At 50.2% G+C, this 15,590-nt stretch overlaps 4 protein-coding genes across 4 annotated transcripts; 2 read left to right on the top strand and 2 right to left on the bottom strand.

Moving 5' to 3' along the window:
- Positions 1–32: 32 nt before the first annotated feature.
- On the bottom strand, positions 33–2,739 carry M430DRAFT_105131 (hypothetical protein; the record flags this gene model as incomplete). Its single annotated transcript, XM_024860981.1, has 3 exons — positions 33–2,230; positions 2,282–2,452; positions 2,538–2,739. 3 exons carry the CDS (start codon positions 2,737–2,739, stop codon positions 33–35), a joined length of 2,571 nt encoding a protein of 856 aa, XP_024719497.1.
- A 3,503-nt stretch (positions 2,740–6,242) lies between these two features.
- Positions 6,243–7,236, bottom strand: M430DRAFT_254184 (hypothetical protein). Its single transcript, XM_024865244.1, has one exon. It carries the CDS (start codon positions 6,823–6,825, stop codon positions 6,253–6,255), a length of 573 nt encoding a protein of 190 aa, XP_024719496.1. The 5' UTR covers positions 6,826–7,236; the 3' UTR covers positions 6,243–6,252.
- M430DRAFT_28930 (hypothetical protein) lies at positions 6,851–10,678 on the top strand (the record flags this gene model as incomplete). The annotated part of the gene is made up of 2 exons (XM_024865832.1): positions 6,851–7,233; positions 7,288–10,678. The coding sequence occupies 2 exons, from the start codon at positions 6,851–6,853 to the stop codon at positions 10,676–10,678; spliced, it is 3,774 nt and encodes a 1,257-aa protein (XP_024719495.1).
- A 1,410-nt stretch (positions 10,679–12,088) lies between these two features.
- M430DRAFT_59585 (hypothetical protein) lies at positions 12,089–15,385 on the top strand (the record flags this gene model as incomplete). The annotated part of the gene is made up of 8 exons (XM_024868808.1): positions 12,089–12,093; positions 12,533–12,833; positions 12,973–13,079; positions 13,138–13,542; positions 13,597–14,034; positions 14,093–14,361; positions 14,409–14,972; positions 15,032–15,385. The coding sequence occupies 8 exons, from the start codon at positions 12,089–12,091 to the stop codon at positions 15,268–15,270; spliced, it is 2,328 nt and encodes a 775-aa protein (XP_024719494.1). The 3' UTR covers positions 15,271–15,385.
- Positions 15,386–15,590: the final 205 nt, after the last annotated feature.

The following is a 15,590-nucleotide window of genomic DNA, read 5'->3' as shown; positions in this document are numbered from 1 at the left end:
AGCCGAGGAGAACTGAGAAGGAGAGGTGTTAGTTATTTCTTACTTGTTTCTTTGTTTCTTTTGCAGGTTATAGAAGGGACAGAGATGGATTGGGTGTGGGATGAACACACGGAGAGCAGGGGACGATAGATTATATCCAGAAAGGGGCAGACAGAGGGCGCGCAAGGGTGATGCAACTTACTTTCCCAATTCCAATCCTTCATAACACCAGCCCAATGCAATTGTCCTCTAACCGTGAGCTTGGGATCCATCTCCTCTGTGATCGGTTCCTGTCTCCTCTTGCCCTGCGCCGAGAAGCCCCCTGAGAAACTCGGTCGATCCCTCTTAGTTGACATCCCGTTCTCATTCAACATATCCGAGAAACTGAACCCCTCTTCCAAAGCAAGCTCTTCTTCAAACTTCTTCCTGCTATCCTCGGAATGCACTATGCTCGCCCTATGCCGCGGCCGCCTCAGGCTCTCCTTCTCAGCTTTCGCCTTCTCTGCGTTGTCGCGTCGGGTCCATACTTCCTGCATTACTTCCCAGCAACGATCGATGTTTCCAATCCACATCCGCGACGCCATGCTCTGCCAGCGCTCGTCGACCCATTGCCGATCCTCACTGTCCCAAGCCTCACACCCCGCTGCCAGCAGTGGGTAGATTTGGACGATTACTAATCGACTAGACAGCGGTACGGTGGCAAGATACACGAGGACTTTCTTCGCCAGTTGTGCCGAGGTAAGAGATGGGATTTCTGGCACGGCTTGATGAAGATGCAGCAGAGTGGCATAGCGATAAGACTCGGCCGTTTGGAGAGCGTGTTGGATTTCCGACGTCGGGTCTTCGGGTCTTTCAAAGGCGGCTCCGGGGGGTGGTGTCCATTGCTCGATGGCTTCCTTTAGCTCCATAGCTTGAGAAATTATAGCTATTGAGTTTGTTTCCATTTTCCGAACTCTACGGCATAGATTGGCAGCCCGGCCGATGAGAGGGAAGAGTGTGCTTGCACAGCCCATTAAAGGATCGATTTCGGTGCTGCTTTGCGGAAATGGCGAGGGTGTGTTGTAGAATATGACGCTGTCATGGTCGAAATTGTCACTGTCGTCTTCCTCTATGGAAGTGAGGCGTGCGATGACGTCCATGTATACCAGCGTATTACAGAGGAATTTTAACCTCGCTAGATCATCGCCTGTGTAGTTCTGCTTTTTATGGGAGACCAGAGCTCGATTGACAAGGACTCGAGCTCCACGGAGATGTTCGATGCCGGTACTGATGTGCTGATCCCAAGATTCTGAGAAAGCCAGCACGAGAGTAGTTGCTAGCGCTGTATCAGGACGCATCTTCTCGAGACCAGTTGCGAGTGCTCGAATGCTGCAGCGCATATGCTCCATTCCGTCGACTCGAAGGGCCGGTTTCTCTTTAGAGGTATGGAATGCGGTCATTGATGCTATTGCATGATAGAGCGCAGGAGAATCGCGTGCAAGGGGCCAGATCAAAGTCCTCCAAGGGTTCTCCGTAGGCCCATCCTTTACCGACAGAATACCACACGTCTGCTTGTCGAACCGAAGGATTAACATTTCAGGACTCCCTGCTAGAACTTCTGGTTGTCGGTAAAGTTTGTACTGGGCAGAATTACCTCTTGTCTCCATCGAGAATTGGGATCCTGATATATCTACAGGGCCCCGCAACGACATCCACATTTGTGTATTCGATGTTGGTGATTCTCGGATGATCTCTTCAATGTCCTCCTCCAACATAGAGTTCTGCGGCATCTCCCCCAAAGTGGGGAATTGCGGCTCGGTCATTGATGATAGGCTCATGGCCGGCAAAGGCATGCTGATCGGAGGTATTGTCGCGGGCGCGGCTGGGGCGTTGAGTTCTGACCCAGGCAGCAAAAGATCTATCAGCCGCGGTGACTGTCCGGGGAAGCTGGGTCCTGGCGATAGATTTGGTGGAGTAGAATCTTCAAATAAGCTACTCAAACTACTTGTGACATGATCTGGATCGAAACGCGGCCTGGGCAATTCCCGCGGGTAGGGTGGTGTATCCATATCAAACATAGGCTGATGATCGAATTGAATATCAGGTATATGGTTGGAGAAGGTCGTTGGAGGGGACGCATTGGCAGAATGGAAGAATGGGTCTTGCATGGGCACATCTTCGGCCTCTGCGCCGGGTGTCGAGGGAGTAGCATGGGAAGCGGAAGGACTTGCGGCGGGTGTAGGATCTGGAGGTTTGTTCACAGCAGTTGAATCTATAGGCCATCAGTATAATCCACAGGATATATAGACAGTGCGATCCATACTTCGTCGTGTCCTTGGCGCCGCCGGTTTGTTTATGAATGTAGCCTCCTCGAATGGTCTCCATTTGAAATTCTTCTTGTATCCGCCGCACGTAACACTCCTCTTGTGACATTGCTGACATGTTGGTTTCGTCTCGTCGCATTTTAAACGTTTTGCTTTGCAGGTTATACAACCTGCCGAGTTGCTCAGTTAGCCTCTCGGCCGGAAACGACTCTTATCAATGCCAAGATAAGAGAACGCAGAATTGCACCAACATACCATTGCGACTCTTGGATTGCTTGGGCTTTGCTATCCCATTCTGCGCCTTGGGAGCGTTCGCAGACTTCGGGGTGGTTGTATTCTTCCGGTTTGAAGGAGGGGGAGGGGGTGACGGCTGCGGTGCGGGTGCGGGTGCGGGCGCGGGCTTGATAACGGGCGAGCTCAAGAAGACTGATGGAGAAGGGATTGTTATTGTTTCCATCTCGAGTATTTCTGGGGACGACGCATTGGCGATTCCAGGGGGAGCGGTGTTGAATCCAAGCTCTGGCAGATGAAGCCGTCGACGAAGGGTTGTGTATGCCGGATCACCATGGTTCCCTTTCGGAGAAATAGTAGCAGCAGCAGAAGCAGCAGCAGCAGCAGCAAGCAGTGTGCGGCTTACGGGAGGGAGCTGGGCATTTTAGTATCGACGACTCTGCGATTGGATTGGCCTGTTGTTGGCAGTCTATCAAGGAGGTTGTCGGGCATGAAGAGGTGGGGAAGACGGAAGACCAGAGGGAGGGAGCCCGTTGAGTTGCTTTGCCCTCTCGTACTGGATGGATTACTGCGCGTCGAGGATCACCAGCCAGATTACGTAGATTAATCGCAGATTACCGGATTACCAGACCGATGGGGCCTGGATACCTGTATCTTATCATATAATGATATCCCTGAGTAAATACGGGACATGCTGCTTATCAGTGCCACGCACTGCAGTCAGAGGTACGGTACTACCTACTACTGTCCTACTACTGCTACTACTACTCCCTGTGCAGCGTGCCTCTGGTGCCCGCGGACCAGTCCAGATCGTCCCGTCAGCCTTCGCCCGGCATCATATGATGGGTTTCCTCTGGTTCATTCTCAGAATCATCACTCTGCGCTGCCCGCTCTATGGTATCTCTCTTTCCTGGAACCCCTCACTTCCCTTCACCTACTGACCTGCATGCCTCCAGACTGCTCCAACGTCTTTCCAACGTCCCCTGCCCAGCGATACAACGCGCAGGTCTCACGGACAAGGCCATCCCGGTCAAGCCGCTTTGGCAGATGCTGGTTGGCAATGATCCCTGATACGCGGGCAGCTCCCGGGCCAGAGATAACGATGGGGAAGAAAGGAAAGGAAAGCGTTCGTGTGACTCTGTAGCCCACGGTGAGGATTCGCCATGGCCAGATGCATGAACACGACGACACTGGAGCATCGTGAATGTGGCCGGTGCATTGTAGTCATTGATTCTTGTGTCCTCCAGTCGTTGGAAGCCTTGAGCTGAGTGGCTCTAGACCCTGACCTTCCCATTACTCAATCTTTTGGTTGTGCTCGCCCTCCTTTGCTTGCCCCTCCTCTCTCCTCGTCATCTCGTCTTACCATCCCTTCGACTTGATATCCGTCTTCATCTCCATTTCCTCTCCACTGCCGGGTTATGTCTAAGAGTTGGTCCGCTGAAGCCAGCGCACTAATAGTATCGTATCAGATCAGGCTCGACCTCCTCTCAACGGGCACAGTCACGTGATGTATCTCCTAATCTCTCTTGGGAAACGGAACCCGAGCATTGATAACAGACCGCGGGTTCAGAGGACATTCCTATATCTTCCTACACATCTCGCCGCGTTTACTCGTGTCGGGAAAACTATGTGTTAACTTCCGCGTAAACGGTGTCGAGCAAGGCGTCAAGAGTGCGACAGAGTCCCGACTGGAGTAGAAGCTTCAAGCCGCACTCAGTCATACTTGAAATCGACAATTGCTTCTTTTAAGGAGCTACAATTGCTCCTAATTACCCCAAGTTTTATATTTCGAACCCCATCTCTAGCGGCCTCTCAACTGCTGCTCAGATTGTCAGTCCTAGATTATCAATCCTCGTGGCAACGCCGTCTCGTTGTCGTGACCTTCTGATTTAAGAATCCAGCAACCAATCTCTCCTCATCGCTTCCTTACAGTATTAAATTCAACTGTGCGGTTTTCTGTATTGATATAAAACCATGATTATACGTTATTCGTGAATAACTTGGGCATTATCCGACTTGGCCCTCCCTCGCCCCTCATGGGATGGAGACAGTTCGTTCGCAACCCGTCGCAGCTTTTCTGAGCACTTGAGAGTGCACATATATAACATCCATATGCGAAACGAATTGTTAGAACCCAATTTGTCTGGCTGTTTAAATTATTTTCCTTTCGAAAATTCCTGGAATATGATGGCCTTCCGCGCAATGGCAACCGCCCCTAGCTATACAGGACCGCCTTCATGTTGTCCACGCCTTTGGGTCCTCGGCAGAAGATCTTCACGGTTCGGTGAATCCACTCTCATCTTGTGGTAAGCAGCCGTACTCCTGGTTCTCAATGCCTATCGACGTCTATTTCCTGCTTCAGAGCAATATCAAAACTCGGCGCACTCATCTTAACACGTCGAACTTGCAAATGGCTGCGATCAGTAGTGGGTGGTGTGAGGTCAGTCAAATTTCGCTCATTGCATGAATCATCGCGTTAGGAGTCTCGATGTGATCAGAAATATCATGAACATAAGCTCTTGGGAGGTGAACACAAAGTGGAAGCTGCTATTTACAATACCTCATCTGTGAAGGGCCTCAAATAGATGGCCTTGGGAGACGCAATGGAAGAAAACCAGTAGCTTTGTTGCCCACAAACCAGTCGCGGAGTGTGTCATACTGTATGAATCAGGCCGACCATATGGTGCTGATGTATCCATCAAGTATTATGGTGTTGTTGCACATTGACCTCGTTGTCATATACGTTGGCACAGGGGCAGGATTTTGACGTGTGGGTAGTATTCACGTCCTTGATCCATATGACGATTGCGCCAGGACCGATCGTTGTGTTTTGTCTCAAGACGTCGCCAATGTTTGGTTGATCCTTAGGGGTGATCCTTAGGAGCTAACTAGAGCAAAGTCGGCCAACTTGGCTGACAGATACTTGGAAGGGAGAAGATGTTTCGAAACAGGCACACAATGGAGATCCAAGTAAAAAGAGGTTCGACGATCGACGTCTGTTTTCACTGGTGGGAGATATGTAATTTGGATGATATAATCCTTTTTTGGGTTGGGAAGAAGAGAGAAGTGGATACGTATTCCGAGGGATCTCTCGACGGATGTTAGGAAGACAACTAACTCAACCTTGGTCTTCCGAAACGCTTCCAATCGCCGAGGCCTTCTCAAGTTCTCGGCCTAGAGAACCGACACTACTACTATTGATTGTGGATCACGTCGTCTGGTGGGATGGATACAGAGGTACGTCAAAGGCCACTCCGGATTCTGCTGCTTCCACCAGATCATCTACGTGCGGTGCTTCTCCTCTCTGCTGTTTCGGATATGGCTCCTCTGTTGCCAGAGCTGCCCGAGTTGCCAGAGAGAGCGAGCGAGTGGGTTTTTCTTCATGGCACGGCGTTCCCGTAAGAAGATAGAGAGTCTGCTAGTGTCTCGAGCCTTGCTGTTTTCTGCCGGCGGTGGATACAGAGCACTAGCCACAGTTCACTGCCCCACCACGCTGCAAAGGGCGATCGGCGAGGCTGTGGTGAGGTGACCCTTATTCACCATTGGTGGATCTTGCCGCCACGGTGGCGCTGCACCGCCACGATATGGCTCGGCACGCAGCGGACAGCCCTGATTGGCCATCGCCGGTCCCCCGGGCAGAGCAGAGCCTTGTTTACTCGCAGCGACGGTCGATCAACGCCGGGGCAACAGTTAAGACACTATTGTATCGTCGTCAAGTAGCTCTCTACGCGCAAGACGGTCATATTACTGACGGCTCAATAGTACCAATCGTGAAATTGTATACATGTAACCAGCGGTTTCCGCCTCTTCTCTCTCTTCTCTCCTCTCCTCTTCCCTCCCCTCTCCTCACCCATCCATCCGTTTTCCAGCCCTTTGCTGCCCCGTTGTTGTGAAGGAATTGTCGCGAGCTTCCTGTTACGATCTGAAGCGATTCGGTGCCGGGAGGAGTTGAAGACCTTCTGTAACCACCTTGAAACATCATCCCCCACGCTCCCCGTCGAGCCTCTCTACATACTGTATCAATAACATCTGATTCCCTGATTTTATATAGGTCTCGATTCTCCCTCCCATCTCCCTGCCAGACAAGGGTGACGCAATTGGTCTCGCGAGAAGCCAGGTTCAGCATCCTGGTGTGTCCAATATCAAGCCTCGTCTCGTCTTCCCCCCGGTCCCATCCTGCTCCTGCACCCGCTGCTGCTCCTACTTCTACTCCTGCGCTGCCGATCTTCTCTGTCATTTCTCTTGGCTTGGGGATATTCCAGCAGAGAGGGAGAGGTATGGGTGGGACGATTGAATGAGCTTCGGTACACATTCATTTTCCGGGTCGCTCTTGCAACATGGGGAACGCTCAATCGGCCCCGTCGACGCCTCGAAGGCCTGCGAACAAGCTCTCGAAACCGAAGACGCACTCATCGAATTCCCCGGGCTCAAGACCAGGACCGCAGAGTCGTCGCAATTCGCTGTCCAATGTCCCTTTAACGGACAATCGATATGATTTGGTTTCGGTCGAGACGCCAATTAGCGGGGCAGCGAGGAAACGGATGAGCATGTTCAGGTCAAAAAGGTCGCAGTCAAAATCATCGCAATTTGATTTCGATAATAGTATGAATGTTGACCAACTAGACCCATTCGATAAGTGGCTAGGGAATCATCCTCAAGCGGTGGAAATAGAGGGGGCCAAACCACTCACCCCACATCGCTACAGCATGCCAGACAAGACGTAAGACGGAGACTCTCTCGATAGATGCAGCATCAACTAACTTTGACTCAGCAGGCCTCCTGCTCGAAGTGCACGCTCGTCTTTCCAACAGCTCCCATACTCCCCGTCATACACCCAACCCCATGTGGGACTGTCACTCGCTACTCAGGGACCTCCTCCTCTGCTTGATTTTCGTCAGCAGACGGGGTTGGCGGGACTTGACCAGGGAGAATATAGCCCTGCGCTGTCGAACCCGCTCCATGCACGCAATCAATCAGATACAAGTCTCTATTCTCCTATACGAAGACGGTCGTTACTACAGCATGGAATTGCAACAAGACCTGGTTGGGTGGAAAATGAACCCCGCCAACCGCTTCCTGGGAACGTGAATTCTCACAATGACGAACTAAATCTCCCCAGCAGTCCTACGAAACCTCCCCCTCATTTCCCTGAACTCGCCTCTCTGGCACCAAAAATCGAAGATTTTGCAGTAGGTCCACGAGCAGAAACTCCGTCAGGTTCAGAATATGGACAGATTGGTGCTTTTAAGCTTGGGTCGCTGCGGATCACGAATGGCGCTGCAAGTCCTGTTCCAAGCGACGGGAAATCCACGATAGCAGGTGGCGAGGAGGATCATGGCAGCTCTTCAGAACGAATGGCGAGTCTGCCAAGGCACCGAAGCGATCTGAACCAGCAAGACAACAACACCCTTCAAGTTCCTCATGGGATAGTCAAGGCTCCATGGAATACACGTACGGATTCACCTCTTCGATATGAGGATCGAGGCTTAGAGGACCCAAAGATAGAGGTACCGGAAGTTGGCGTCCGATCACATGATTCATTGACAATCAACACAAGTGCCCCAGCTCCTGAATTATCATTATTTGAATTCAAGTTCTCGGAATCGCCGACAAAATCACAAGAATTGGCCAATGAATACATGCAAGATCTGGCATTGAGTCCATTCGATATCGATGCTGAGCCTGCTACTTCCCCGGAGTTTCAAGCCACGAGCAAAAGTATGGCAGTTGATGATGATCTATTTGAACCAGAACCAAGAACGCCCGAACCAGATGACTTCCACATGGCCGACCCTTTTGCCGTCGGGCATCAGGATGTGGATGGACTCGAAGAAGCGAAGGTGGACCTCATATCCAAATTGCTTGCACAGGTAAATAATGGATATGGATATCTTTATAACCCGTCTCTTCATTCCTTCGAGATTAACAACCCGCCTCAGGACCCGGAAAAGGACACAAGACCTGGACCTCCTGCGCACTTTATCCCAGAAGATGCTTCAAGCACATATTCTATCTATTCTACGTATTCTACCTATTCCACGATTTCCGCCGCTTCTAACAAGAGCGACGCGACAATTGGGCCACTGAAAGACCAGCCATCAATTAGACCAGTCAGTCCGTCGGAGAGCGAGTATTCCACCATCAAAGACCAGCGATCAGTGAGATCAATCTCTCGGTCGGAGAGCGAGTATTCCACCATAAAAGACCAGCGATCAATTAGATCAATCACTCCGCCAGAAAGCGAGTATTCCACCATATATGCCCCTTCTACCGTGCCTGATTCACCCATTCAAACACGGCAATCACTTCCCACAGTCTTCTCAAACTTGGAAACTCAAAGACAGTCTTTCCAGATGCCGTCTCCGGCTCCTGTGAAAGATTCCGTCTTTCTAGAATCCCATCAACCACCCCCTGTGCAACAACCGCATAGATCACCCGAGGAGATTCGGGTAGTTGAGCAATCCACGCCTTGCACAAACGGACAAGGCAGCTCGCTCGGTATACCTACAGTCTCACCTGGTATCCAAAAAAATGACCGCTCAAATGCCAGTCCTTCAGTATCCGAAGATCCAACTTTGCCGGCGAAGCTTGGCGGTACCGGTACCTCTCACTGGCGGTCGCTGTCCATATCAAAATCCCGCTCACAAGCTCAACTTTCCACGCCCGTCTACCCGCCTCCCTCCACTGCCTCCCAACAACGTCAGGCTTCCCACGTCGCGAAGGAGGCTTCAAGACGGTTCCCAAAGCCCAAAAGATATACTCTTGCCGGTATTCCGAATAGCTGGAATGGGAATATTCCTCACAAGCGAACAGTTTCCAAGGAGACGCTGGGGACGATCTTCTCTGTTGGGTCCGCAGAGTGGAGGGAGGAGGCCGCCATGGCGAGATTGCAAAGTGGGCCTGACCACTCCTCTGTACAAATTAACTCGAGTCCAAAACAAGAGTTGAATAGGGGTGCGTATGGCACACCAGCACCCGCTGCGGCACCAATGTCGAAGACGCCAGTTCGTCACACTCTGGGGGTGCTCTTAAGAAATGATAACCATGCACCCCAGAGGCATGCGCGACATAATTCCGAGAACCCAATCGCGACCTTTGCCAGCGTTCCTTCTAACTTGGGGAAATTGGCCTATGATGGAGCACTCAGAGATAGCAATCATGTTGAACAAGGAGAGATGGCCGAGGTGGTAACGGAGGGTTCGGCATGGTTTGGGCAAGTCAGGAACGTAAGCCAGGAAATTCAAGATCCACAGCCTTTGCGGCGGACAACCTCTTACGATCAAAATGAACCGCTAAATCAGAACACCTCTTTGCCGCCCAAGAATCCATCTCGTGGATCGCCCTTTCATGACCGCCCCAGGAGCAATAATAAACCACGCCCCCGGCCGCAAACGCACCGGTCGAGTCCGAACTTGTCAGCTGAACTCGGCAAGCTGAGTGTGGAGCGCGTAAGGAATCAAAGAAGCCTTCATGGTCCAAGAATGTCAGCCCCTTCGGAGATTCTAGATGCCATGCTTTCTGCTTCCACAATCCCCCCTGCTGCACATGAGGCGCCAAGCCGCCCCCTCCCTCAACTCCCAACACCGCATCACCCTCTCCCAAAACTGCCATCGCAGAAAGATATCAAGAATCAATGGCAAGAGCCTGATTCACCATGGATTAATGAGGCGTTACAGCGCCACAAGCTCATCGAAGGACAACGCCGACCCAAGAGCACAAAACCGATCGAGCACCGCCGTCCACAGCTGAACTCTCTAAGCCATCACATGAGTTTCGACTCCCGCCCGGCCGTCGACCAAGAACTGCGAGACTATGAGCTCAACCACAAAGAGCGACCCGGGAGCTACGACCCAACATACAGCCAGCACTGGTCTAACAAAGAGAACACATCCCCCACAAACCACTATTCCGGCCGAGAAGAACGCGATGCCCAACCCCCGCGGCGGCCCTCTACGCCAGAAATGGTGATCTTGGATCGGTATGCGGGTGGATTGGGGTATGGTTATGAGCCAGGGTTCGGAATTGGGGGCAGTGCGGGGACGCGCAATACGGGACGGTTCAAGCCGACGGAGGCGAGTAGGAAGAGTGTGAGGGAGAGCGAGCTGTGGGGGGTAGATTTAACGGATGTGCCGGTCTTTTTGCAGAGAGTGAAAGTTGGTGCGTAGGGGACAAGAGATATATACGATACCACGGGATGAAAAGGAAGGAAGGGAGTAAATAATGTACATTTATATATACCTATGTAAGAAGATATGTAAGATAAGAGGGCGTTTTTGTGTTGGAGTGGAGTGGATGGGGTATAGAGATACCTACCTAGCTATGAAATGAATACCCAATGAGGGGAAATGAGAGAGGGGTGCTCGATGGCCCCCTTTTATCAGATTCCATCAACTCCTCAACGACTTATCGTCAAAGTTCCCTCTGTTCAAAGATCAGTCTTTTTAAAATACTTACTTACGGTGGACGTCCTACGGCGCATCTCTTCACCTAAGAATTTCGTAATTGGCCACCATCAATCAGCGCAGTACCGCTTCTCAGAACCCCATTTTCTCTTGTCATCTCTACTCTCCGGTACAGCTTGGTGGCAAACTGCACCTCTCCATCCACTCCTTTCTAATACTGTTTTTGTCTTTACTTAATCCCTAAAAACCGAAATCAAGCCCTTTCACAGTCGGTACTTTAACTCTTTATATCTAAGGTACGAGAAAGAGCGATTAAGCAACCTACCGGCTTGCTGTATATAGATACTATACTTTAGGCCGGGGGGTAGAGGAGGGCCGAGATCACGTGTAGAAATTGACCTCGCAACCCTGTTGCGTTATATAAACACAGCAGATACTGACAGTTTATAGAGTCAAGCTTCATTCGTCGATGCGGCTGGGCAAGGGAGGGCGGGACTCGGGATTCGGGGCCTGCCAGACAGCGGAGGGATGAGAGGTATATGTTCTGACTTGGTACAAGAAGACGGGGTTTTGTTGATATTCATTGTTGTAGATTTATTCGTTGTTGTAGATTTATTCGTTGTCATGGATCTATTCGTTGTCATTGGTTTCCTCATTGCCATTTATAATCATTGCTATTTATTCATTTATTCACTTATCTATTCCTCTGAACTCTTTCTAGGTGAGCCTTGCTTTATCATGAAAGCTGTTAATGATCGCGTGGATGCTGATATATCGTCGTCAAACAGGAGAAACAGACTCGATTAAAGAGTGAAGGTAAGGGTCTAGAGGCTCTATATATACATGAAGAGGTGGCAGATCGGTTCCGTTATAATCTCAAAATATAGGTCCCGTTCTATATACGACAGTCAACGATCGCGTGGATGCTGATATATTGTCTATACAGTGTCTTCAATTCGAAAGTGTCTGAAACACTCTCGGTAGGCTGTAACTTCTAACCTACCTGATGTCGGACAAAAAAGAAGACAAAGGAGAGAGACCTTATATAATAGCTTTAGTAGGATCTCGACTGTATATAGAGCTCTGTTCTCACCGTTAATTAGCTCTTCAATCAAAAGAATCACTACACCTAGCCATCGCAGTCATCTCTCCGGTACCCTCTTCCAAGAAAAGATGAAGTAGGTCTCTCTCTCTTCCCTAAGTTTCAGTATCACTGCTTTACGTTCATACTTCACCACCAGTCTGATGCTAGTATCCCTGAGTTCTGACATTCTGAAATTAGCTGGCCATATACCGGCTATAGAGAGGGAGTGAAGAAGTTTTGTGCCTCTCATTACAAATTCAGGTCCTGGTTGCCATTAATCTAGAATTGTCGCGACGATTACCCGTATGTATGCCTGTTTCGACCTGTTCTACACCGGATGCCCTTTAAAACGTCACTATAGAAGCACCTGTAGTTTTACCCCGCTTACCCCGCTTACTGTGCACCCCGCGTCGCTGTAGCCAATGATGTGCTCCCTTTCAGGCCTCGGCCCGCGAGCGGCGCTGAAATATAACGGAGGGGTTTCGCTCGATTCTCAGCAACACAACCTCCTACGCCGCTGTCATAAAATCCAGCGGACCGATCGACCTTGAATCATTTCACCGGCCGGCCACTGTCTTTGAGCGGCCCGACAACTTGGCAAACCTTCGGTGCGCGGGCTCCGAGATCGACACCATCGGCCTGGACGCCCCGGACTTCCAAGCGACCTGCAAGATAATTGAGAGTGTGAGGACCCGCGATATGGATGTTCGGCCCCACAGGCATCAGCCTCTGGCTTCTCTCCCTCCCGCTGGGCCATCAATTCCGGGTCCCGCAGCCAATGATCGCCATGGGAGACAAAAGCGCGTAGCTTGTAGAGAGTGCCGACAGGCAAAGGTTAGTAGTACTCAGACCACCGCGGAATTCCTTCGGTGAAGGGATGACCACTGCAGATTCTTCCATGTGAATCCGGCTTGTGGGTATACTTGTGGAATGGAATATTGTAACTGACTTTTGCTGAACCTTATTGGTGTAGGTTCGATGTGACGGCTTAGCCAATGGCTCCCGCACTTGTATTCGCTGCAGCCGCTTGTCGTTGGAATGTCAGGTGGATCTGAGCTACAAGAGAGTCAACAAGAGGCTGTTGGTCTTATTAAATCTGTTCTCGGGCTTCTTTCATTGGCTAACCTTATTGTGCCAGGAAAATCAATGAGCTGGCGGAGGAGATGGAACGGCTTCGGTCGGCCGTGAACCATCACCAGCCAGCCAATAATGCCACTCCTTCTGAAGCTCATCATGATGGCTCTTTGGGCTCCCTCTCGCAAACCCAACAGCCTGCCTTGCCACATGGGAACCCTCTCTCTCAGGACCCTCAACGGAGTCCACAGTCTGTGTTATTCGAGGGCCGTAGAGCTCTTGAAGATTCCCGAGGGAATAGTGCCCATGCCGAGAGTTCCCCTTCACAGGTTGCACTAAATCAGCCAGAGAATGTCTCGGTCCCAGGCCCAGTGCAAACTATACAATCATTCTCTTTCTCCGCTTCTACTGCTCGGTCTCTTGAACACGTAGTCCTCAGCAAAGAACAGATCGGTTATCTCTTTCAACAGTCAGTTTCAGACAAACCTAGCCACACGTGTAAAGAAGCTAAATGAACACTTAGATTTTTCGAACATTACCATCCATATTTGGATATACTCGATCCTTCCATCTCCCCAGATGATTATTACAGACGCTCACCTATTCTATTCTGGGCCATTATTAGTGTCGCTGTTCGACGGTATGAACAAGACGCTACATTACTTGCAACCCTCAATCCATGTGTTACGAGACTGATGTGGAACACTATTTCAACACCTCCACACTCTCGCTTTACTATTCAGGCAGTGCTACTATTGTGCACTTGGTCATTTCCGACAAATTCGATGTCCACAGACAACTCTTTCATCTTAATCTCCATCGCAAAAAGTGCTTCAATGCAGTTAGGTCTGCACAGACCAGAAATTGTCCAAGATTTCATGAGGGTAAGGATTCAGTTTGATCCCCAGGAATTTCAAGAGGCTGTGAAGACCTGGGTAGGCTGTTATATCACTGCACAAAGGCAAGCTTCGACCCCTCTATAACATTGGAGTATGTAGAAGTTTCTGAACCTCGAACAGTGTTACTACGACTATAGGCCAACCGTCACTAGTTCCTAGAGACTGGACCATCGATCGTGCATGTGAATTAAACAACAAGTACACCATACCCGATAACCTCAGACATCATTTGCTTATATATAAATTCATTGCGCGAGTGAATGGGCTCCTGGCAGAGAACGACCGGTCACCCAAGGGCTATTCCCTTGATAGTGAGAGCTACGTTCTTATGGAGATGCTAGAACAAGATTTTGTTGATCTGGAAAGGCAGATCAGTGACCAACTAACAGGTACGTGTGGAGAATTCATAAATTAGCACAAGTTAAAACCATCGCAGCAACGAATCAGATTCGTCTCACAATGGCTTGTCTACAACTTCGAATTTACTACTTCTTCATGCCTTTGGCCGTAGATATCCGCAAGCAAGGTCTTCTCAAGGCATATACCACAGCATTGACTTTAATTTCGAGAGTCTCCGATGCAGATATCAAGTGGGATTTCATAAAATATGCACCGAATGGCATCGTTCACGTATTAACAGTAGCAGCGATACTCCTGATGAAGATTATCAGCTCCAGCTATTCCAGATATGTAGATGTCGAAAGTGGTAAGAGTGCGTTCAACTCCGTTTTATCGATGCATCGAAGAGCCTCAGTAGAAGATAATGATCTACGCGGACGGGCCGGCAAGATACTGGCACAGCTTTGGAGCGTACACCAATCTCTTGCCGTCAGGAGGGAGCAGGAGCCCACTTTGAATATCAAAACACGCTTGGGTGCCAGTGTTCTCCACGATTCACTCTGGATGTGGCGGGAGGAATTCGGCGGTCAACGAGCCACAGCCACAGCCTCAGTCTCGTCTCAGCCCGTCCCTGCTCCTCCACCTGATCAGAGGTTTCCAGGTCAGCCCATGCATCCTGTAAACATCTTCTGTACTCACACACTAATCTATTGAATGCAGGCCCAGAAGTAGCTCTCGAGGACTCTAGCTGTTTGGGCGTACGGAACCATGATCGACTCCACTCTCAAGCGGACCAGAACGGCCAATCGAGTGCTGATACAGCGAGTTTCAATAACTATAACATGGCTGCAGACCTGCAGGACATTGACTGGATCTGGGACATGGGTTTCCCATCGCTTCTACCAATTGACGTTGATTCATACGAATCAAATTCATCGACGCTGCCACCGTCCACATGAAGCCTGTGTGTGGTAAGTAGCAATACAATGGTGACGAAGAGTTCTCTCCCGGTGGAACTGTTAATGATGTATTTATCGTTTGGTAGGGTTGTAAATTATGGTATCTATTCTAGGCTGAAGAGGAGAGTTCCCAAAACTCCGTTATTGGACATTAATAGTCATGTTTTCCAGTCGACTAGGCCAGCTGAGTCGGCAATCAAACCTGACCAAGGTATGGAGACCAGCAGGCTCTCCTCTATATCCTTATACGGTTGTGTAATAGGTACGAGTATCGGATAGCTCCACCCCCAAGTCAAGGCCCTCCCAGGAATTATCGTCTG

The sequence above is a fragment of the Amorphotheca resinae genome (assembly GCF_003019875.1).
Source record: "Amorphotheca resinae ATCC 22711 unplaced genomic scaffold M430scaffold_8, whole genome shotgun sequence".
NCBI classification, from domain to species: Eukaryota; Fungi; Ascomycota; class Leotiomycetes; order Helotiales; family Amorphothecaceae; genus Amorphotheca; species Amorphotheca resinae.
The sequence above is the reverse complement of the archived record's forward strand: the minus strand, read 5'-3'. Positions and strand labels throughout refer to the sequence as shown.